Source organism: Clytia hemisphaerica, unplaced genomic scaffold (assembly GCF_902728285.1).
Source record: "Clytia hemisphaerica strain Z4C2 unplaced genomic scaffold, Clytia hemisphaerica genome assembly, whole genome shotgun sequence".
In the NCBI taxonomy this organism is placed as follows: domain Eukaryota; kingdom Metazoa; phylum Cnidaria; class Hydrozoa; order Leptothecata; family Clytiidae; genus Clytia; species Clytia hemisphaerica.
Genome location: NW_027104076.1, coordinates 950,479 through 973,889, shown reverse-complemented (window position 1 = coordinate 973,889; position 23,411 = coordinate 950,479). Strand labels below are relative to the sequence as shown.

The following is a 23,411-nucleotide window of genomic DNA, read 5'->3' as shown; positions in this document are numbered from 1 at the left end:
GTGAATTCCATCTCCCCTGGTGAGCTTGTTGTTTTTACACAAACCTTTTCATTATTATTATTTTTTTCAGATAATTTTCCAAAAGGGGTGGGAAAGGTAAAAAAAATTCAGGAGGGAGATTCTGAAAAGGGGCAAAGATATACTTCTAAGGGGGATTGTAGAAAGAGAGCATGAAAAATAGAGTGCAATTTATTGAATTTTTGAGAGATCTCATGTCATTATTTGCAGTAAATTTTATACTTAGTCATTCATAAGGGGGGAGGAAAATTTCCTAGGGGGAACCAACCCTATACGAAACTATGTCGATTAGAAAATACGATAACTTACTTCAGCCTTATTTGATTTTATAACTAAAGGCGACGTAGCCGTTTCCGTTGCGGTAACGACGTTCGTGTCCGTGGTGGTAGATGAAGGAGCAGATTGAGTTGATGTGAGAGAGGTGCTATCTGAAGCTTTTGTCCTAATATTGAAAATATATATAATATATAACAGCATAAAGCTTGAGGTCAAAGAATTTTTAGAATATTGTTACAAGAGCATTTAAATGCATGACATTACATTTCTGAGGGGGGCAGGTTAGTGAAAGCTATGGCTAGTTTATCACTAAGACCAACCTCGTGACTTTTATGGCAAAAAGGTTTATTGCAAAAAAGAGGAGAGATGGGAGTCAAAATCGGTAATCTGAGGCACCATCTTCGGTGCAGTAACAATCTCTTTTCCCAAACATCATTGGCACTAACAAGAAAGTTTATACAAGAGAGTGTTGTTGTTTTCTTCGCTAATCAGATTTGATCGAATTGTGGACAATATTGGTGGATAAGGAGGCAACCATAGTTTGCGCCGACAGAGAAATTTTTTAAATCTCGGACCCTCTTTATATTATATCTTTTTCACTAATTCGCCATTCAAATGTCTATGGCTCCCTAATTTCTTTGGGACGTCAGAGGGTACTAAAAAAGGGATGACGAAAAATTTATCAAATTAAGGTATGTGGACACCTTTCTTGACACATTCTCTTTTATTGGTCACATCTTCAGAACAAAATTTTTTTTTATATCAAAAGTATATATTTTCTAAAAGCCAGTAATATTCTCTTTCTAATGGTAAAAATTTCAGTTAAATTCTAAAAACTGGGCAGGATATAATTAAAATCTTAACAATTTTAACCTTGCCCAGTTCAAAGAAGTTAAAGTCACCCATAGCTTTTGATGAATTTTGGAAAAATAATTTCGATACCATGTGCCCAATAGATTAAAGTAAACTAGCCGGTACCCGGCGTCACACGCCGGTGTTGCTAAACGCATCTAAAGCGATGATAAAATTTAGATCATATCTAAACACTGGTCCTCTAATTTCAATATCATCCCTGTCGCTTGGCTCGCTTTAAGAAGTTATGCGAGGACCAAATTTACTAGACGGTTCCCGTCGTCGCAAACGCCGGTTATGTTTTGGCTTACGCATGAAAAGCCCTTTGGATACTGAAGGATAAGAAAGCAAAAAGAGAATTACTTCAAAAGTTACAAGTATTATTTCTCATTTAGTTTTAGCATTACATTGTTTTTGAATAAAATGACACTATCATTAAACGGTAGTGAAACTTTCTGTTCCGCAAGAAACATATCACACATATAGTGAAGACCTCTGTAAGTGTAAAAAGTGGATTGTCAACTTTTTCTTGACCGAATATTTTTTTAATTTTGAAATGTCACCACACCCGGCAAGACAACTTAATTCCAAAGATATAATCAATGGATTGAAAAGCAACCTCATGCCATTGGTAAGTACTAAATTATTCCATTTATCAAATTGAAACTTGATTTACGAAACGCTTTGAAAGTTTGCTTTATTTTTTTTCGAATTTTTTACTCTAATGAAATAAAAGTTTTGCTCGGAAAAATTTGGTGTAAGAACACAAAAATGGGCACCCCTGTATCATTTACGCAATATTGACCTGATTCTTTTTCGTTTCTAGATCAAAAAAGATGATTCCGTCACAGCCTATCGTATTGTGTTCTCGGAAGAAAACAAATTAAAAATCACAAACGTCCGTTACGTATTGGACGATATACTTGCAAATTTGAACCTGAAATTCTTTGTTTCATGTATTTCTGGTACAGAATCGAACCAAAAGTCCAAAGGGGCACAGAGGAACTCGACCTACCGACCATGCATTGCGTTTTTCATTGTTTTATGAAAAGGCGCTATTGAAAGAGCACGAAATATTTCAAAATTCGACGCTACTGGATTCGAATTCGAAACCAAGCCAATGACCAGCAGAACGCAAGATGAAAGAGAGGCCATTCTCGCAATGCTGAAACAAACAGTTAAAGTAAGATGCTTAATTTAAACTCTTTGAAACTACATGTCTTTTTAGCAGCTTGGCAAATATGTATAACAGATTTTATCAATGTCAAATATTTCTTTAAACATTCTTTATAGCCTGCCCATGAATCAGAAAAGTATTTTAAAAATCTCATGTTTCTCTTCAGGATCACAGCCAAGAGTGCATCATGAATTTGATTAATGAAAGCATGATTCATTGCTTCAAAAATGCCAACCCAAACATTTCTGACAGAGAAGCTTCTGAGAAATCTAGAGTTGAAAACCATCTTCCGTGCCGTCTTCATTGCAATGACGCAAGAATTGCTAAATCATTTGCTAATGCTAGCAAAAACCTACACAAATTGAAGCACATGTGCGAATTCTTGGACAGTATCAAAGAGTTACCCGAAGTACCACCCTCTGGACCATTATCAACGGCTGCACATAAAATCTCTGCGCTCATGACAAAATTAAACTACAGACTTTATCGTGGCATGGTCTACGCAAAGCCAGAAGAAGGTAAATTTATTTGTTTCTTTTTAAATTTTCACGTCAAGCTTTTTTTTTTGGAAATTTTTTTGAAAAATTGAAAGTTCTCCCATAATTTTTCTAAGAATTGCTACATTGATGACGGAATGTCGAAATCTTAATCAGCTTGAAAATTCTCAGACTACAAATATAAAAACTTTGTCATAGAACTCTATATTTTTAAGTCGAGAATTTCAATGCAGGATATCTTTTACTTTATAGCCAAATTCACGTTCAAACTTGTGTGTGATGCCGATGAATTCCTAAACAAACTTCAAACAAACCAAAGTCTCAGAGAGTGCATTCTTTCAAATCAGACAAATCTTTTGAAGCAAATGTCAAACATACACACTGTGGTAAGAATCAGTTTTCAGAAATCTTAGAATTTTCAAACTTGTTCTATTTATTTGATCAAATGTACTAACTCATTGTCAGACCGTCGAATAGACCGTAAGACCGTTTGTAGGCCGTTAGATTTATGAGAGTTTGTACTTGAAGACCGTAGACCGTCGATTTTAGAGGTGATCGCTTTTGAAACTTGATAGAAACCTATTCTCTTTGAATTTTCAAACTATTTTTCAATTTTGATAAAACGCACTAATACACAATCAGACCGTCGAATAGACCGTCAGACCGTTTGTAGGCCGTTAGATTTATGAGACTTTGTACTTGAAGACCGTAGACCGTCGATTTTGAACGTGATGGCTTTTGAAACTTGATAGAATCTTTTTCTCTTTGAATTTTCAAACTTTTTTCAATATTGATAAAACGCACTAAAACACAATCAGACCGTCGAATAGACCGTCAGACCGTTTGTAGGCCGTTAGCTTTATGAGACTTTGTGCTTGAAGACCGTAGGCCGTCGATTTTAGAGGTGATCGCTTTTGAAACTTGATAGAAACATATTCTCTCTGAATTTTCAAACTGTTTTTCAATTTTGATAAAACGCACTAATACACAATCAGACCGTCGAATAGACCGTCAGACCGTTTGTAGGCCGTTAGATTTATGAGACTTTGTACTTGAAGACCGTAGGCCGTCGATTTTAGCGGTGATCGCTTTTGAAACTTGATAGAAACCTATTCTGAATTTTCAAACTTTTTTTCAATTTTGATAAAACGCACTAATACACAGTCAGACCGTCGAATAGACCGTCAGACCGTTTGTAGGCCGTTAGATTTATGAGACTTTGTACTTGAAGACCGTAGGCCGTCGATTTTAGAGGTGATCGCTTTTGAAACTTGATAGAAACCTCTATCTTTGAATTTTCAAACTATTTTTCAATTTTGATAAAACGCACTAATACACAATCAGACCGTCGAATAGACCGTCAGACCGTTTGTAGGCCGTTAAATTTATGAGACTTTGTACTTGAAGACCGTAGGCCGTCGATTTTAGAGGTGATCGCTTTTGAAACTTGATAGAAACTTTTTCTCTATCTTTGAATTTTCAAACTATTTTCAATTTTGATAAAACGCACTAATACACAATCAGACCGTCGAATAGACCGTCAGACCGTTTGTAGGCCGTTAGATTTATGAGACTTTGTACTTGAAGACCGTAGGCCGTCGATTTTAGAGGTGATCGCTTTTGAAACTTGATAGAAACTTTTTCTCTATCTTGAATTTTCAAACTATTTTTCAATTTTGATAAAACGCACTAATACACAATCAGACCGTCGAATAGACCGTCAGACCGTTTGTAGGCCGTTAAATTTATGAGACTTTGTACTTGAAGACCGTAGGCCGTCGATTTTAGAGGTGATCGCTTTTGAAACTTGATAGAAACCTATTCTGAATTTTCAAACTTTTTTTCAATTTTGATAAAACGCACTAATACACAATCAGACCGTCGAATAGACCGTCAGACCGTTTGTAGGCCGTTAGATTTATGAGACTTTGTACTTGAAGACCGTAGGCCGTCGATTTTAGAGGTGATCGCTTTTGAAACTTGATAGAAACCTATTCTGAATTTTCAAACTTTTTCAATTTTGATAAAACGCACTAATACACAGTCAGACCGTCGAATAGACCGTCAGACCGTTTGTAGGCCGTTAGATTTATGAGACTTTGTACTTGAAGACCGTAGGCCGTCGATTTTAGAGGTGATCGCTTTTGAAACTTGATAGAAACTTTTTCTCTATCTTTGAATTTTCAAACTATTTTTCAATTTTGATAAAACGCACTAATACACAATCAGACCGTCGAATAGACCGTCAGACCGTTTGTAGGCCGTTAGATTTATGAGACTTTGTACTTGAAGACCGTAGGCCGTCGATTTTAGAGGTGATCGCTTTTGAAACTTGATAGAAACCTATTCTGAATTTTCAAACTTTTTTTCAATTTTGATAAAACGCACTAATACACAATCAGACCGTCGAATAGACCGTCAGACCGTTTGTAGGCCGTTAGATTTATGAGACTTTGTACTTGAAGACCGTAGGCCGTCGATTTTAGAGGTGATCGCTTTTGAAACTTGATAGAAACTTTTTCTCTATCTTTGAATTTTCAAACTATTTTTCAATTTTGATAAAACGCACTAATACACAATCAGACCGTCGAATAGACCGTCAGACCGTTTGTAGGCCGTTAAATTCAGAGACTTTGTACTTGAAGACCGTAGACCGTCGATTTTGAAGGTGATGGCTTTTGAAACTTGAATGAATTTTATGGAAGACAAACTTTGATCTTTGAATATCTATAGTTTAATCAGGTAAAGATTTCTGATCGATGATTTCGGTTTCTTTTAGTTGTCTGGATGGTTGGATTCCTTAGATTAATTATTTTTCTAATGATTTTTTTTGTTTTCCCTATTAGCTCTTTCCAGAATCAAGATCAACTATGACTATATCGAGGTCAAAAACAACCAATACCTGAAATTATCAAGCAGGGCCTACGTTGCTTGCCCATTCACTGATGATGAGTTTGGAGTGATAAGTCCTCGTAACTTTTTTAATTTCGACCCATTCCGAACCGAATGTCACGGAGGATACTTGGCTTCTGCAATCGCCCACTGGTTCCCAAGTCTCCCCGACCAAGTGGACCTCGCCCATCGGATTTATCAATGTCTCCTTTGTCATCAATTTCCAGACAAAACCAAGAAATTGACATTGGTTGGAAAAATTGATTCTGGCAAAACGTCACTGATGAACCTCTTTCATCAATCATCCCGAAAGAAAAAATCGCCATTTTGACAAAAGAAAGCACTTTCGGTTTGTCTATGATCAACGACGACACGGAGCTTCTGTTTGTGGATGAGTGGTCAAAGGAGATGACACCACCTGACATTGCTAAAACCCTATTTCAAAATGGAAGATTCCCCCAAGCTGTCAAATTCAAAACGCCGAGAATGCAGACCATGCAGGCGGGTGTTTTCTTGACCTGCAACGAAAAGCCAAAGTTCGACACTCAGTGTGACCAAGAGTCTGTCGAGAGGCGATTGGCAATATTTGAGACACGGGCTTTGAGCACTCTTGACCCTGCAGCCCCTGGATGGATCAAGGATAATGCCATGAATTGCTTAACGTACATCATGAACCTGGTCAACAACAACATTGAGATGATTGACAAGGACGACTTGTCCTACACGCTGCCGGTCAACGTTAAATGCGAGTCCACTGTTTTAAAAGAAAATCTCGACCAAAAGCAATTAGAAGGGATCCAAACGTGTTTGATCGATCAAGACAAGTCTGTTGGGTTGGCAGAATCGCCCATCGATGGATTGGAAATCTTCCATCTAGAAGAATTTGACGTTGATAGTAAGTGATCATTTTTCGTTTCATTTCCTGGTCTTTAGATTCTCTGTGATATCTTCATATGTTTTTAAAATGACTTTGCCCATAAAGTTCCATGGAAGCCAGATGTATTTCAAAATATACTTTTCGCTTTTCTCAGAACAATCGAAACTTGTGGATCACAACAGCTTGACGACGTAGATTTAGTCACAACTAAACGTCCAATGAAGGATGGTATGTCTAATTTTTGTTTTGAAATTTTCCTCAAATGGCCTTATTTAATCATGGCAGATTTTATTCAGCTCATTGGCTTACACACAAGTCTATCTTGAAAGCTTGATAGTACGACATTTCGTTAACATGAATGAACTTCAGCGGAAGCATATTTGTGAACAGTTCTTTTCGTATTTTCTCTCAGATCAATTCGACACGGAATCTCTTATCGGGTTCATTTCCACAACAGATGTCGACTCGGACATAGAGCCCCCAAAGAAACGTGCACGTAAAAACTGGTTCAACAGCCCACAACGAGAGACCGACAAAGACGCTGTGGAAAGTGTTGTTGAATATCTCGTACGAAACGGTAAGAGCACTTTTTTGATGGTCTTTGTAATCCAAATATGTTGCTTTGCAGGTATAAAGTAATTTAGCTTTAGTTCATTCTCCATGCAGCTTCAATTTTTAAATAAGAAATTTTTGTTATTTCAGTTTCATCAAAAGACGTCAATGGATCATCGACGTTGAAAACACAAACTAATACAATGCCTACACAGGATGGTAAGTGAACTATTTACGCTATCTCCAATTTTTGAAAACAAAGGGCTCTGATTGGCCCAATTTAAGACAACACATAACAACTTGTGGTCCCACAAAGTGAGAAAAGTTTTTTCTCTTTTTAGCGGTCGAAAGTCCCATCAAAGACAAAACGTTCATCAAGTCACCAAGACGCTTCAAGGTGGAAGATATCAATAAACCCGAGTATTGGCGTATGGTTCGTTCATACCTTCATCACAACTTGAAATTCAAGACGTTAAATGGACCTGTTGCTCACTCCTTGTTTCGTCTCTTTGAAAAGTTTGAAGGTGCATTGAAAAGTCCTCGACCACCAACGATGGCTGATCCAAAGCTAGATGCTTCATTCTTGGTTATAAATAAACAACGCCCAAACTTCAATGTATCTGGATTTTTGAAAAAGTATCCTTCCTGTGTTAACACCATCAAAGATATACGTGGGAAAATGGTGTGAGATACAGCTCATCTATTTTATAACTCGTTTTTAAGATATACTGAATATTGATTTTTTCTACTTACTCAAATCTCTCATCTATTCTTAAAAGTATTGACATCCCAAATTCGACGGTCTGATGGTTTCCCCATAGAAACTCTTATAAATCCACCAAGCTACCCCTGGTCTACTGGTCTACAGAACGGTCTTTATTTTCAAAAGAGTATAAATCGAATTTGAGGTAGGACTTTGAAAATTTTGATGCTTTTTTACATTCCCTTTGACTCTGGAATCTCAAATTCGACGGCCCTGATGGTCTCCCAATAGAAACTCTCATAAATCCACCGGGCTACCCCTGGTCTACTGGTCTACAGAATGGTCTTCATTTTCAAAAGAGTATAAATCGAATTTGAGTTAGGACTTTGAAGGGGGGGGCGTACCAGTTTGTCGGTGTGTCGGTATTGACCTTTTTTTGCGTCGGTATTTCGGTGATCAACAAAAAATGTGTCGGTATTTCGGTGTTTGAGATGCTTTTCGGTGACGGAAAATGTTAGATTTTCAATCGGTGATACGGTAATTTTTCTCAAAATGTCGAAGAAACGGTGCTAAAAATGTTATTTCTCAGAAATCCCTCCCGTGTGGGATATGTCATATTAGAATTTTGAAGAAAAAAAAAACATGATAATAAGCAAAATGTTATATAACATTTTTTATTTAGTGAAATCGTATTCAATTGAATTGAGCTCTTTAGAGACAGGGGCAGTAGAAAAATATGTGTTTGAAGAAGGATATATCACTCTCCTTCGCTACTCTTTTTATGAAATAAATAAATACTAGCACTTTTGAAGATTAATTTAAGAGATAGTGTTGCGGGGAGCAGCGAAGGAGAGTCTTGAAAAAATTATTTCTCACATGAAAATGCACGAATGAAAATAATTTGCAAATGAGGTCTGCAGTTGAAGTGTTGAAATAGAGGTGTTTATTTTTGTTGATGTTTTTTTGGAATAATAATGTCGACAGATATAATCAAGTGTCGTGCTTTATTTTATAAATTCGGTACCTCTGGAAAGAACTACCTGGAGGCATTCAATTTCCGTGTGACAACAACAAAAGATGCCAAAACCAATCTGAAGATGTTTGCAGAACAAATCGAGTAAGACACTTTTCTTTATAATGGGCTTGAAATCAGTACTTTCTTAGTAATTTCTGAAATCTGAGGCTCGGATTGTTCTTATTCTTAATTTGTTCTTAGGTTTTTTTTAATTTCAGCCTTGTGTTCTTATAAAATTGTTTTTATAAAAAAAGCATGTATCTGGCATCAAAAAATATCTCAGAGGTATTTTAAGGCTTATTATGAGGTATAAAATAGGGTTTTTATCTTTTAAGTTACGAAGTGTTTTTCCTTCGAAATTCATACGCAACTTTTAGCCTAAAATTCTGAAAATCCATATAGCAGCCAGAACCCGAAATCGTAGTTGCTTATAAAAACAATATGCAGACAAGATATTACCGGGGTGATGTGGTAAGACTGCATATCCCGAAAATCTGTTGCCAAATAAAATAATCACCTATCTATTGTTTTTGCGTAAAGATTAAGTGATGGATATTAAGAAATAAGATAATAAACACATCGTTCGCTCAAATGTCCCGATCAAATGTCGAACATCGAACTTTTGCTTATTTTCAGAGCTCAAGGTGGAATCAAAGAGTACGCGAAAAAAATTGGGTTGACAGCACCATATGACATCAGACTCGCTCGTAAGGAAATCTCTCGTGATGGTCCAATCATGTATGCCATCAACACTAGCGAACAGTTGGCATTTGAAATACCCATGGTAATCAATGGATCAGACATAATACAAGGTAAGCAAATTAAGGATCTCGTTGCAAGTTTTATAGTTTCAATGCTGTTTCTATTCGAATTGCACTTTCTGATAAGCCCAACTGGGTCTTAAAACGTTTTATCTCAGCGTTTTCAATCTCCAATTTTTTTCAATCTCTTTCGAAATGACCTATATGTTAACGGAGTCGGTCTAATTAATTTTGAATCGTTTTTCAATTTAGTGATGGTACACGAAGTGAAACTGAACTTTTCGAAAAATACACCGGTTATCAATATCGTTGTTGGTGAAGAAAGTAGTGGCTCTTCATCATCAAGAAAAACAGAAACTGCCGTCGAATTAGAGGAGTTAGATATAGATGAACCTCAGCTGACTGAGTTAAAGAAAGGTAAGTAAAATGGTAGTCTTAGACCGTGTATTTTTGTCAGTGGATCTCCATCTATACATGATACACCTAAGTCTCTCCAGAAAATTGCATTTTCAGGATCTCTAAGCCGATCAGATGAACGCAGATACTTCTACTACAATGTTCCTTCTTCTTAGACCAAATAACCAAATGCAATACAAACATTACAATGATGCTCAAAAAAGGTATTTTGTTAATATACTAATATCTTGAATTTATTTTTCAATTCAGAATTGGATAAACGGAATGGGTCACTCCCTATAAAAGGACAGACTGTAAAAATCAAAATCCGTCGTAAAACAGTGGAAGTACGCTGGTCATGGAAAATCAAATGTGGTTTATGCGGAAAGCTGATTGTGATGAGGCCTGACTCAAATGTAAATGGACGCGTAAACTTTTTTGAACGACGTAAGTCCTTTCTCTTTCGTAAAAGTAATAATATGCTGCTTCTCACTAAAATCACGAAAAGTTTAACTCTCTTCCTAGCAAGTCGTTGAAATATTTGAAGACTAAAATGAATTTTAAAACCTCTCTATTTTAGACCACTACACGGATTGCATCTCTAAACGTGGACAGAAAAGGAAATCAACAAACATACGCCCAGCTGAATTATTTTTCGAAAAAGTTAATTCCTACAAAGGAGACGGGAAAAAGGAACCACAACTCGTTTATGAGGAAGACCAAGAAGTGAATGACGACAGCTACCTGTAAGGATTGGATTTTTCGTAAAATCAAAGACATTTACCAGACATTCCATTTATGCCTACAATTTTTTAAAGTATTTACGGCGCTATTCTTATGTTAAAAAAATCTACTAGCACTAAGAAAATACGTTTCAATCAATTTCAATTATAGGAGAGATAAATTTAGTTTTTCATTCTACGGGCAGATCGCTCAATTCACTTTCATTTTCAAGCGAAAGTGAAGTTTTTTAAGACCTGCAAAAGATGCAATTTAAATATCAGAATTTTTAGAAATTGAAGCGCTATCGAAAATAAACATGTAAATTTCATATCATAAAACGTAATTTTTTATTTTGCAATATTCTGCATCTGATCAACATGGAATTGCGTGTTCTCCATCTCAGATATTTTTCAAAGTAGTTTCAGATAATTACACAGGTTATACCTGTGGCCTAACATGTCTGGTATTCACGATAAAGGTGTCGGTATTATAAACTTTTGGTGTAAACCTGATTTAGCGAACTCGTATACTTACCTGTTCAATAAACATGTAATAAAAAAACGGGTTTTGTCTGCTGCTTAGGCTTGGGTTGACCACTAGAGTGACGACGTAAAAAAAGCCTTTGGTAAGAATTTCTTTTTGAAGGATGACCGCTAAAAGAAGGTATGTCCACTACTAATCAGAGAGGTGGAGCTCGAAATTTTTGTAATTATTTTTGCAATTCCTTGCAAGAAACGCCGTTAAGCCCGTAGAAAAACAAATGAATTTGTCTCCCCTCATCCCTAAGCTCATTTCTCTAATTTAGTGTGGTCGCACTAATTATGTGAGGAAATAAGTTACTTTGAACCGTTAATATAAAAAAGGAAATACTGCACTAGGAAATTCTTAGCCTGTCCGCAATAAATTGGAGGAAAATGCATTTGCATGTAATAGTGGGCATTCTTTGTTTTAAAGACATATTTTGATTTATAGATTGCTAAAAAAGAGCCTAAGCAGAATTTTAACAACATTTTTTAATGTCCGAGGAAATTAACTTTATCGGTATGAATTAGGGTAAAATTAGACTCACACGCCAGTCGGGCTGGAACGGTATCACGCGGGAAAAGCGAGCGTAGGAATTAGGTAAGCGTTGGAAGAAATTTTGTCAGTGGCAAGGGCTGAAAGCCCTGTTAATCAGCAGTTTCTCACCAACTTTTTCTCGTTCTCCTACGCAGCTCCTATTCTAGCAAACGCCCGTCGCCTTTATGTTCCCGCCCTCTGACATGATTAATTAACAGACTAGTTTGCTAGTCTAGGGGATAATCAGAAATAGGTAAAAAAGCGCCCGCATTAATTTTTAGAGGATAAATAATAAATTAGTCCAACTGGGCGCACTAAATTAGAGAAGTGACATTAATTGAAAACAGGACACTTTCCAAATATTAAAGATATATATCTACCTGTAAAAATAGTACTTTTTTGCAATCAGACCTTTAAAATTATTGAATGAAATATGTGAGAACGTTTTCAAAAAAAATATAATAGCTTATGTAAGGAAACTAATCTCTCGGGAACCAATCTTCGTGGCGTAAGGGTATAAATCAGCTTTTTAGAACTAACTTCTGTGATTGGTGTAATTAGTGTGACCTGATTGATCTCGATTTTGGACAGAATTTCTAGAACCTTTCACAGATTCATGGTAAAACTCTTATTACTTCATATTACACAACCAAAAATGTGAAGTCTGTTAATTTCCAGCTAAGATTAGTTCCTATTATGCTAGTTTGAGCCATTTCATGCATTGTTTATAATTTTTTTGCGATGCTTTAGTCGATAGAAACATTGCGTAATTTTCTGTTATTAAAAAGTTTAAAACAATGTATTTGTAATTCAATTTGTTAGAGGAAATATGAACTCCAGCATCTTAATTATGAACAATCTGGGTCACTCATCACATCCCTGAAAAAGCTTTTTAATATCTTCAGGCTAGGTATCAGAACGAAAACCCTATTACCCTTTTATTGGTATCAATTTTTATGTATAAAATTTTTGTCATTTTCAGATCAGACAGTAGTGGTCAAGATCAAGAGATGAGTGAGATGGAGTTTATTTCTTCTGATGAGGATGTAGATGACGAGGATTCATTTGAAGTTGTTGACGAATACGAAGATGTATTAGACATAGAAACATGCATAGAAACGTGCTACATGCAACAAGCATCAGAGAAGGACGATTGGAGGATTCATGGTTGTAATTTCGAGAAGGTCGATGACCTAGCCGTCAAACTTAATAAATTGCTGCGAGATGGAACTATTTCGAGAGACAGGATATTTTACAAATACTTGAAAGACGTCATTGAGCGATTTTATGACCATAATCATTCTTATGACCCTGAAGTAGTTGAATTTTATTCTACCATCATTTACCTCGGTGGAAGAAGAACCTTTAACTTTATAAGAGGTCCAATGTTTTACGGACAGGGAAAAGCATTTGACGAAAATCGAGATTTCAAAAATCTTCGTATGAACCTCGGAGGTCCGTCTGAAACTCAATGCCTCAAAGGAAATGTAGCCTTTTCTTCCGAGTCAGGGATTATAAAGTGTTTGAGCCTATTAAACCTTGAACTATCCTCATCGGCTGACAAAACTGACGCGACTGAAGAAACACCAGAGCCACTCATTTCAAACCCACGACTACTTGTTTTCCCGTGTTGTTACAGTAACGACGGCACAGCACTGAAACCGGCAGTCGAATTTGATCCTGTCACCAAACAAAATATTGGGTTAGCAGTTCCTGTTGACATCGATTTTGTGAAAAATAATGACCCGCCAGACCCTGAAATGCTCAAGGAACAGTTAATAACCGAAGCTGTAGTAGGTTCAGTTACAACTCTAGATGATAAGGTTTCGTTACCTGTATCTGTCGAGTATACACCCAAAGCCGGAAAGTCAGGTAAAAATCTAAAAGAAATGTTCACTAAACACTTGAAAATTCTTCAGATTTGTAAGGCATGTACTGTTAAAGCTAAGTCAGATAAGCTAATCATGGGTCCTTACGATGGTTGTGATTCCCTTTGTAAAAACTGTTATAAAAACGGAGAACTCTGCAGTGCTTGTATTGCTGATGGCCAGGTCAGCATTTATCCTCAAGCTCGAGCGTGCCGCCAATGCCTTACAAGTAAGCAACAATGTATTAAACGGGCAGTCTTGGTGATTGCAACAGACTGTGAAGAGGGGAATAAGCAAATGTTCCTTTCCCTTAAGGACGAAATCCAAAAGAAGTGTATTGACCCAGCCTTAGCACTGACCGTCCCTCTTCCAGATCCACCTCATCTAGGGAAAAGCCTGAAAGCTTCGTTTAGTAATTGGCTCTTAAAGTTATTGGATGAGAGAGGTTCTTTGGCGTTCCTTCATACCTTGAGAAATAAGTCGAGTGACACAGAAATGAAGATCGTCAAAAAGCTGATTCCTAAAAACGATTATGTTCGTAACAAGGACCGACAAGACCCCGTTGCCGTGTTGAAACTTTCAGATAGAAAGCTGCTCGAGTATCTGGAAGATGTCGGTCCTGTTGTACACACCCTTATACCCGAGACAACCAAATTTACCAACAAGAATCGTGTTGGAATGTTTAAAAACCCTATCGATGTTTGTCTTGGTTCGGTAGGATACATTTTTTTACTGACGTATGATGACTCTACCAGTGAAAGCAAAGTGTATCGTACCCAGTTACACAATCCAGTGGACAAGATCGATATCGTTCATTCCGTTATTGCTCAGCAAATGTGGTACGTGGATAAACGTCTTTTTTTCTTCCAACCTGATCAACAAATATCATTCATTTCCTTCGGTTCAAAAGAATTGGAAAAAATGAGATCAAAGGATGAAGTTGTTGCTTTTGCTAGTTCATTTGGTCTACATATCGAAAAGAAAAAACACACATTGGATCAGTTGAGGCAACGGGTGAAAAGAAAACAGGATCAGCTAGCAAACGAATACAAAACACACGAATTTTCAAAAACCAATGTTAATATTGAAGACAAACCCTGCTATGGAGCATTATCACTTGAAGAGGACAGTCGCAAGAAAGGACAAGCTACATTCTATGCATATGATCATTTGAAGAAGGAGATACTAAAGATTGAAACCAAATTCGACGGGTAAACTTTTATTTTATTCATTTATAATTGATTAGTTCTAATAAACCATTAATTTGACAAAGTAAATAAGTCCTGCTAAGACTGCAATTGAGCTCTCCACTCTTCAGTGAGTTAAGACACACTCCTGTTTATAAGAAAAGCGTACTTTGGCTGATGGTAAAGTATTCTAAAGAAATTGCAGAAATTGATGGCGAAATATTCTCGTCTTTTTTAATTTTCAGGCTAGGCCTTTATATAACCCATATAAACATGAAATGAAGTGCACATCCGGAGCTAAAAACAAGTTTTAATTTTACTCCAACGATTTAGGCATTATTGTTACAAAATGATTATATTATTGTTATCAAAATTTTTCAAACTCATCCTGGGATTCTAATCTTCTCTTATAGCTACGGCATTATTGGCATTTCTACATTTCTGACAGATGTTCCATCTGGGATAGAAAGAGCTCAATCAATATGCGTCCACAAAGATCGATTGTTCTTATCCGATGAAAAATCTGTCTACATGAAAGGTTGGTGAACTAACCTTTGCTCATATAGAATATAACTGTGTGAGCGGAAGCCATTCTCACGTATAGCTCAATCAGGTTGCAAAGTATTAGTCTGTAAAATTTGATTTAATTCCAAACCGATTCTTTTAGATTGCAATGGTTCCAACGAAGGAGTGAAGGTAATTGAAAATTCCCACGCACACACTATACTCCCGTATAAAGATGGAATTATTATGTCGCTACCCACTCGGCATAAGATTGTCTTTTGGAATGAAAACTCAGGAGCTAAAGACTTAATTGGTTCAGGAATAGAAGGCAATTTGGATGGTAAAGCACTTGAAAGTGAATTGTTTCAACCGGTTGGGATGTGTACCGAGTATGATAATGTTATCTATCTCACTGACTACCGTTCTTCGTGTGTGAAAATCGTTTCAACTCTGAAAAACACTGCAAAGTTCCTTGGAGCAATCGGCAATCTGATGCAAGCCTTCTCTATTCACGAAAAAAGAGGTATCTTAAATCATAGGAGCCTTTGTTAAAGATTTACTCTATTCTAATGAATATTTTATTCAGATTCACTTAGGTACGACACACATTATAAAGCAGCCTCGCTGTTCCACCGGGTAGATTTTATACTAACAAGTAAGCAACTAGGAACAGCGAATTCTATTAACTTTGGTTGAATTGCTTTATCTTTTAAAGGAATGTGGTTTTTGGTGTGTATTTTCCATTCCAGAGACTCCCATTTGGGTTGTGGTAACTCTGATATAAAAGATAATACAGATCTAAACATTAATTACTTTCATTTCAGCTACCTACAAGCCGAAGACTTTGGAACAAGGACTGGAGCTAATATCAAAATCCTTATCCACAATGTCTATGTTAGAAGCTGACATCAGAGAAAATGTCAACAACCTTCCAAAATCTCTCACTGGTGCACAAGGATTCGTTTCCACAAAGTCGTTTATCTCCTTGGAGATGACACAATGGTCCGTTTCAAAGTTGAAAGATACATTGGCAACTTTTCACTACGAAAAAACTAATCTTCTCAGCATGATGACATTGTCAGTTGAGCATTTCCACGCAACTACTCACACTAAGCACGTCCTGATGACTCAGCTACAATATTCCCGAGAGTTTATGAGATCCGTTAAGGAATCTTTAAAAAGGGGATATCCATGGTCTGCGTATTACTTTACGAACAGAAAAGGCAGTTGGTATCCTCTTCCGGATAGTTTTTGTAATTTCAATGAGATAAACAAAATCCTTCCACCAAAAAATCTACCTACCAAGATCGAAAAGCGAGACGAAGAAACGCTGCAGAACTGGGCGACAAACTACACGAGGGCTGTGCGTCAACGAACCGTCAGACAGGAAACCACCATGTGTAAAATGGGTACCATGCCACATTATGTGTATACCACATCTGAAATCGAAGAGACTGCAAAGCAGACGGTGCCTTACAAAACAAAAGCGAGCGAAGCCGGAAATGTGGAAGAGGAAAAGGAAGAGGAAGAAATACCCGACAGATTTGATGAGTCAAGTGATGATGAATTTAGTGAAGATGATGAAGAAAATGCTTCAGATCGTCAAAGAACAGATGAAAATATCATTGGACTAGATAGAGGGTCATTATTTTTGGTTGGACGCTCGTCACGATTTGGGCGATCGATTAAAATAAACAATAAACTTCTATTATAGTTTTTCTATTATAGTTTTATAGTTTTACATCAATATCCTGATTACATACTGCCCGGTTTTCCATCCAGATTTTGGAGAAATATCAAATATAAGTTTTTATGCTCGAAAAATAGTACCAAAATTTACAGGTTCTTAAAAAAAAAAGAGTGAACTTTGTAAATTTAAAATGATTTACATCTTAATTTAAGACATTCTTTTAAAACTCATGCGTGCCTCGTTTCATCTTTAATAAACCTCTTTTATTAAGACATTTTTTATCTACTTGGAAATACTTTTCATCTTTTGTCGACAGCTTGAAAAAAATGTCGGTGTCGGTATTTCGTAAAATATGTGTCGATGTTGCGGTGATTTTGTGAAAAACTGTCGGTATTTCGGTGTCCAGGACCCCCGTACGCCCCCCACTTTGAAAGTTTTGATGCTTTTTTACCTTTCCTTTGACTCTGGAATCTCAAATTCGACGGTCTGATGGTCTCCCAGTAGAAACTCTCATAAATCCACCGGGCTACCCCAGGTCTACTGGTCTACAGAATGGTCTTCATTTTTCAAAAGAGTATAAATCGAATTTGAGTTAGGAATTTGAAAATTTTGATGCTTTTTTACATTCCCTTTGACTCTGGAATCTCAAATTCGACGGTCTGATGGTCTCCCAATAGAAACTCTCATAAATCCACCGGGCTACCCCTGGTCTACTGGTCTACAGAATGGCCTTCATTTTCAAAAGAGTATAAATCGAATTTGGGTTAGGACTTTGAAAATTTTGATGCTTTTTTACATTTCCTTTGACTCTGGAATCTCAAATTCGACGGCCTGATGGTCTCCCAATAGAAACTCTCATAAATCCACCGGGCTACCCCTGGTCTACTGGTCTACAGAATGGTCTTCATTTTCAAAAGAGTATAAATCGAATTTGAGTTAGGAGTTTGAAAATTTTGATGCTTTTGTTACCTTCCCTTTGACTCTGGAATCTCAAATTCGACGGTCTGATGGTCTCCCAATAGAAACTCTTATAAATCCACCGGGCTACCCCTGGTCTACTGGTCTACAGAATGGTCTTCATTTTCAAAAGAGTATAAATCGAATTTGAGTTAGGACTTTGAAAGTTTTGATGCTTTTTTACCTTTCCTTTGACTCTGGAATCTCAAATTCGACGGTCTGATGGTCTCCCAGTAGAAACTCTCATAAATCCACCGGGCTACCCCAGGTCTACTGGTCTACAGAATGGTCTTCATTTTTCAAAAGAGTATAAATCGAATTTGAGTTAGGACTTTGAAAATTTTGATGCTTTTTTACATTCCCTTTGACTCTGGAATCTCAAATTCGACGGTCTGATGGTCTCCCAATAGAAACTCTCATAAATCCACCGGGCTACCCCTGGTCTACTGGTCTACAGAATGGCCTTCATTTTCAAAAGAGTATAAATCGAATTTGGGTTAGGACTTTGAAAATTTTGATGCTTTTTTACATTTCCTTTGACTCTGGAATCTCAAATTCGACGGCCTGATGGTCTCCCAATAGAAACTCTCATAAATCCACCGGGCTACCCCTGGTCTACTGGTCTACAGAATGGTCTTCATTTTTCAAAAGAGTATAAATCGAATTTGAGTTAGGAGTTTGAAAATTTTGATGCTTTTGTTACCTTCCCTTTGACTCTGGAATCTCAAATTCGACGGTCTGATGGTCTCCCAATAGAAACTCTTATAAATCCACCGGGCTACCCCTGGTCTACTGGTCTACAGAATGGTCTTCATTTTCAAAAGAGTATAAATCGAATTTGAGTTAGGACTTTGAAAGTTTTGATGCTTTTTTACCTTTCCTTTGACTCTGGAATCTCAAATTCGACGGTCTGATGGTCTCCCAGTAGAAACTCTCATAAATCCACCGGGCTACCCCAGGTCTACTGGTCTACAGAATGGTCTTCATTTTTCAAAAGAGTATAAATCGAATTTGAGTTAGGACTTTGAAAATTTTGATGCTTGTTTACATTCCCTTTGACTCTGGAATCTCAAATTCGACGGTCTGATGGTCTCCCAATAGAAACTCTCATAAATCCACCGGGCTACCCCTGGTCTACTGGTCTACAGAATGGCCTTCATTTTCAAAAGAGTATAAATCGAATTTGGGTTAGGACTTTGAAAATTTTGATGCTTTTTTACATTCCCTTTGACTCTGGAATCTCAAATTCGACGGCCTGATGGTCTCCCAATAGAAACTCTCATAAATCCACCGGGCTACCCCTGGTCTACTGGTCTACAGAATGGTCTTCATTTTTCAAAAGAGTATAAATCGAATTTGAGTTAGGAGTTTGAAAATTTTGATGCTTTTGTTACCTTCCCTTTGACTCTGGAATCTCAAATTCGACGGTCTGATGGTCTCCCAATAGAAACTCTCATAAATCCACCGGGCTACCCCTGGTCTACTGGTCTACAGAATGGCCTTCATTTTCAAAAGAGTATAAATCGAATTTGGGTTAGGACTTTGAAAATTTTGATGCTTTTTTACATTCCCTTTGACTCTGGAATCTCAAATTCGACGGCCTGATGGTCTCCCAATAGAAACTCTCATAAATCCACCGGGCTACCCCTGGTCTACTGGTCTACAGAATGGTCTTCATTTTTCAAAAGAGTATAAATCGAATTTGAGTTAGGAGTTTGAAAATTTTGATGCTTTTGTTACCTTCCCTTTGACTCTGGAATCTCAAATTCGACGGTCTGATGGTCTCCCAATAGAAACTCTTATAAATCCACCGGGCTACCCCTGGTCTACTGGTCTACAGAATGGTCTTCATTTTCAAAAGAGTATAAATCGAATTTGAGTTAGGACTTTGAAAGTTTTGATGCTTTTTTACCTTTCCTTTGACTCTGGAATCTCAAATTCGACGGTCTGATGGTCTCCCAGTAGAAACTCTCATAAATCCACCGGGCTACCCCTGGTCTACTGGTCTACAGAATGGTCTTCATTTTCAAAAGAGTATAAATCGAATTTGAGTTAGGACTTTGAAAATTTTGATGCTTTTTTACCTTTTCTTTGACTTTGGAATCTTAAATTTGACGGTCTTACCGTCTTTCAATAGAAACTTTTATAAAATCATCGGGCTACTCGTGGTCTTCCGGACTACAGAATGGTCTTCGGTTTTTGTAACATTTTGGATTGGGTTTAAATAATTAAGAAACATTCCTTTTATTTTGACTTTTTCCTTTTCTTTTTCTTTACTATAAATTCTTCCACCTCCACTGTCACACTAGTTCTTTTGGTTTTCTTTTTCAATATTTTCTCATCTTCTCCACTTTTTCGTTCTTCATCCGAAGATATCACAATGACGTCGGGCTCTGAAAATAAAGAAAAAATTATGAAAGTCATGTTCTGTCCAAAACTTAACCTTTAAGACGCAAAAAAGGACGAAATTGAAAACGAGCTGAGCTTGTAAGAAAAAATCAAAAGGGTCACCTTTTGGCTTTGGTCCATACAGCTTGATCATAGTTGATTGGCTAAAACAGGCACAATTTTGCAGTAGCATTTCCTCCTCTTTCCTCTTTTGTAAATCTGTCATTTTCTCGGAAAGGACAAGAAGAGTGTGTAATATTTCCATCTTCAGTGGTCCTTTTAACAGGTCCAGAAATATAACCCGAATTGGAAAACTACCGGTACACAAGAAATCGGGGAAAGTTTTGGTACTCTACCTTATAGAGAGAGGAACTAAAATGGTGTAATGGTCTATAGAACGGTCTTCACTTTAAAGAAAAATAGTATTGACCTCTGTTGGAAACACTTAAATTAGTTTTAATTTTTTTTACCAATCTAATTTGGAAATTTTGACGGTCTTTGAATAAGAGATTTTAAGTTTTTTCAATTCAACATATCAAAATATTTAAAAAACTGGCATAGAAGGGAGGATTTAAAATTGAAACATTCCAAATTATTTCAAACATTATCAATGAAATTTTCAAAATGAAAAACACGATTTAAAAAAAAAATTTAAGTAAATTTACAAGTCTGTGCCCTACGACATAATGTTGCACCCTGTCTTGACGAATGAAATGAGAATTCAGGATCAGCCAGAATCTTTGACCATGCACACCCATATTTCTGAATTCCTAGTTTCAAGAATTTATCTTCTGTCGAAGAAAATGCTACTTTTTTCTGGCGTTGACCTTTTGCTTTGGTTCGATTGTTTTGTGTTACAGAGTCTGAGTGTGTGATATTAAAGTGCGGGGCTTGAAGAGTCGATGTATCTAAAATTTCTGTAATTTTTGATAGAGCATTTCTTGATGGAGTCTCGTCAGTTAATTTTTCCATAACTTGTTTCCCTTTCGATGCAACATCTCTAGATTGAAGTTTTTGATAGTGGACTCGCGCGACAAACGAAGTATGCTTTTGGTCTTGGGAGAGAACATGCTGTTCTTCGACTGTCAATTTCGCTGCGCTTTCCGTTTCAATGATCTGTCGATATCTAGTTGGATTGATGTACTTTCCAATAGCTTGAAAAACTAACCTTCCAAAGACGTCACTTAGACGTGAAAGTTGCGTTCCGTTCCTAGTAATTAGAAGATAGTCACATGTCGGATTCATTCTTGATCTAATACATTTGATGTATCCATTGACAATATCTAAGACTTGTTTTGTAAAAATTAAGGTGTCGAATCCGTATTTTTCCATAGTTTTGAACACTGTTTGGTCGATCATTCCATTTTGGTCAACATTTTCAATCATTTCTACAGTCAGATATTGAAAAGTCATAGGTCTAGTAGCTTTTACCATAAGGAACAGAACTGCAGTGAGAAACCCAGTACAAAATGACAGATCGTGTGACGATGGACGAAAGTCCTTAGTTGAGGTACTAAGTAAAATTTGAGTAAATCTTTCGGCATGATGAGGAATAACTGATTGCATATCTTCTAGGCTTGCCCAGCAATCGATCTTAGACAAATAATCAACACTAAGCAAAATGTTCCACTCACATCGCATTTTTCGAGCCAGCGTTTTCTTAACACGGTCAATATAAATCTCTGATACCACATAGGTTTCGTTAAGTGCTGTGCTGTTCATTCTCCTAAAATCTAGAACATGCGACAAGGAGTTCATATATCCTATTAAACCAGCATAGCCAACACACCAATCCTTTTTTAAGTATTCGATAAAGTCTGAGATAGAAGAAATTGAACCGACACAATAATCTACGATGGTTAGTGGTATGTCCCACTCAGGGTAGCAATCTTGACAGCAAAATGTTAAAAATTTTAAAACTCTGCAACTAACTTGGCTTGACTGTTTATAGCTTTTAGAGCCACCGACGGCACTACACAGCCAGGATTTAAAAGAAATGTCAAATGAACAGTCTCGATTGAAAGATGGTATGTCCGTAGTCCTACTGCGTTTCGTTCTTTTTAGGGTTGTAGATGTCACAACCTGCTTTGGTAAAACATCCTCTACATTTGGCTTTTCGTCAAAAAAATAATACCACCCATGCCTCTGATAAACATGCTTCCTGCAACCTCGTTTTGTTTGGTACGATTCACTGTCACAATTCTTTACAGGACAATTAAATAACCCATCTCTATCTGGAACCAAACTCAAGCGTTTTGGTTTAGAAGCAGCTCCTACAGCATCTTTCCAAATTTTCTTTGATAAAAGTTTCTTTGGCATTCCTTTTCCACGCACAATATACAAATAAAACCAATCTCGACCGAATTCACTCATTCGAAAAGAAAATTGCATAAACTTGTAAAAAGTAGCAAAAGCACCCCGATTTGTATTCAAAACAAAGAAAATCCGGGGACATCCTATCACTTATAAATTCTGAATTCGAATTAGCATAATTTAACAAAATTTACATTTTAACCAATCTCTATCCAGTAAACGAGTCGGTCGTTTGTACCCCCAGTCTTTCTTGAAAATGAAATCGTAAGAACGAAAAGACTCACTCAATATAGACACCCCCTTGAAACTTCAAAAAATGCAGCTAAAATTACTAATCTCAGCTCTTTAAAACGGAGGTACTTGATGAGAAATTTCTTATAGATAAATGGGAACTACAAAGCCCACTAAAACCCCCTAATTTTCTCAAGTAATCAAGCTTTTAAAATGAGACTCTGATAATATCCAGGGTGTAAAGAGATGTAATACAGTTTTATTGAAGAACGTATATCAAAACAGTCCTAATTCGTCCCCTTTTTGGTCAGTAAAATGCTCATCTAAAATAAACGGAGTAACGTTAGGTAAAATACGCTTATTCAAAGATTTTCTTATAAATGACAATAATTTCGATAGGAACGAAAACGACCTCATTAGATGCTCTCAAAGGACCGTTTATTTTCTTTTGATTTCTAGTGAAAAAGGAATCAAA

At 36.7% G+C, this 23,411-nt stretch overlaps 2 protein-coding genes across 5 annotated transcripts in view; one reads left to right on the top strand and one right to left on the bottom strand.

Annotated features, from left to right (window-relative positions):
- The window catches only part of LOC136812607 (uncharacterized), a 72,533-nt gene that overhangs the window by 16,647 nt on the left and 32,475 nt on the right, over window positions 1–23,411 (bottom strand). For all 4 annotated transcript variants that reach the window (XM_067069135.1, XM_067069138.1, XM_067069136.1 and 1 more), the window contains one exon: window positions 328–460. The gene's annotated coding sequence lies outside the window, so the exon portion shown is untranslated. The remainder of the gene's footprint in view (window positions 1–327; window positions 461–23,411) is intronic.
- LOC136812542 (uncharacterized) lies at window positions 6,070–7,829 on the top strand. Its single transcript, XM_067069069.1, has 5 exons — window positions 6,070–6,611; window positions 6,744–6,817; window positions 7,002–7,166; window positions 7,292–7,360; window positions 7,483–7,829. The coding sequence occupies exons 1-5, from the start codon at window positions 6,070–6,072 to the stop codon at window positions 7,827–7,829; spliced, it is 1,197 nt and encodes a 398-aa protein (XP_066925170.1).

Excerpts from the sequence above, each read along its gene's own strand:
- LOC136812542 (XM_067069069.1), top strand. The coding sequence starts at position 6,070 with ATGATCAACGACGACACGGAGCTTCTGTTTGTGGATGAGTGGTCAAAG. Across the intron at positions 6,612-6,743 it reads GAATTTGACGTTGATAGTAA|AACAATCGAAACTTGTGGAT; the intron begins GTGATCATTTTT and ends CGCTTTTCTCAG. Across the intron at positions 7,167-7,291 it reads TGAATATCTCGTACGAAACG|TTTCATCAAAAGACGTCAAT; the intron begins GTAAGAGCACTT and ends TTGTTATTTCAG.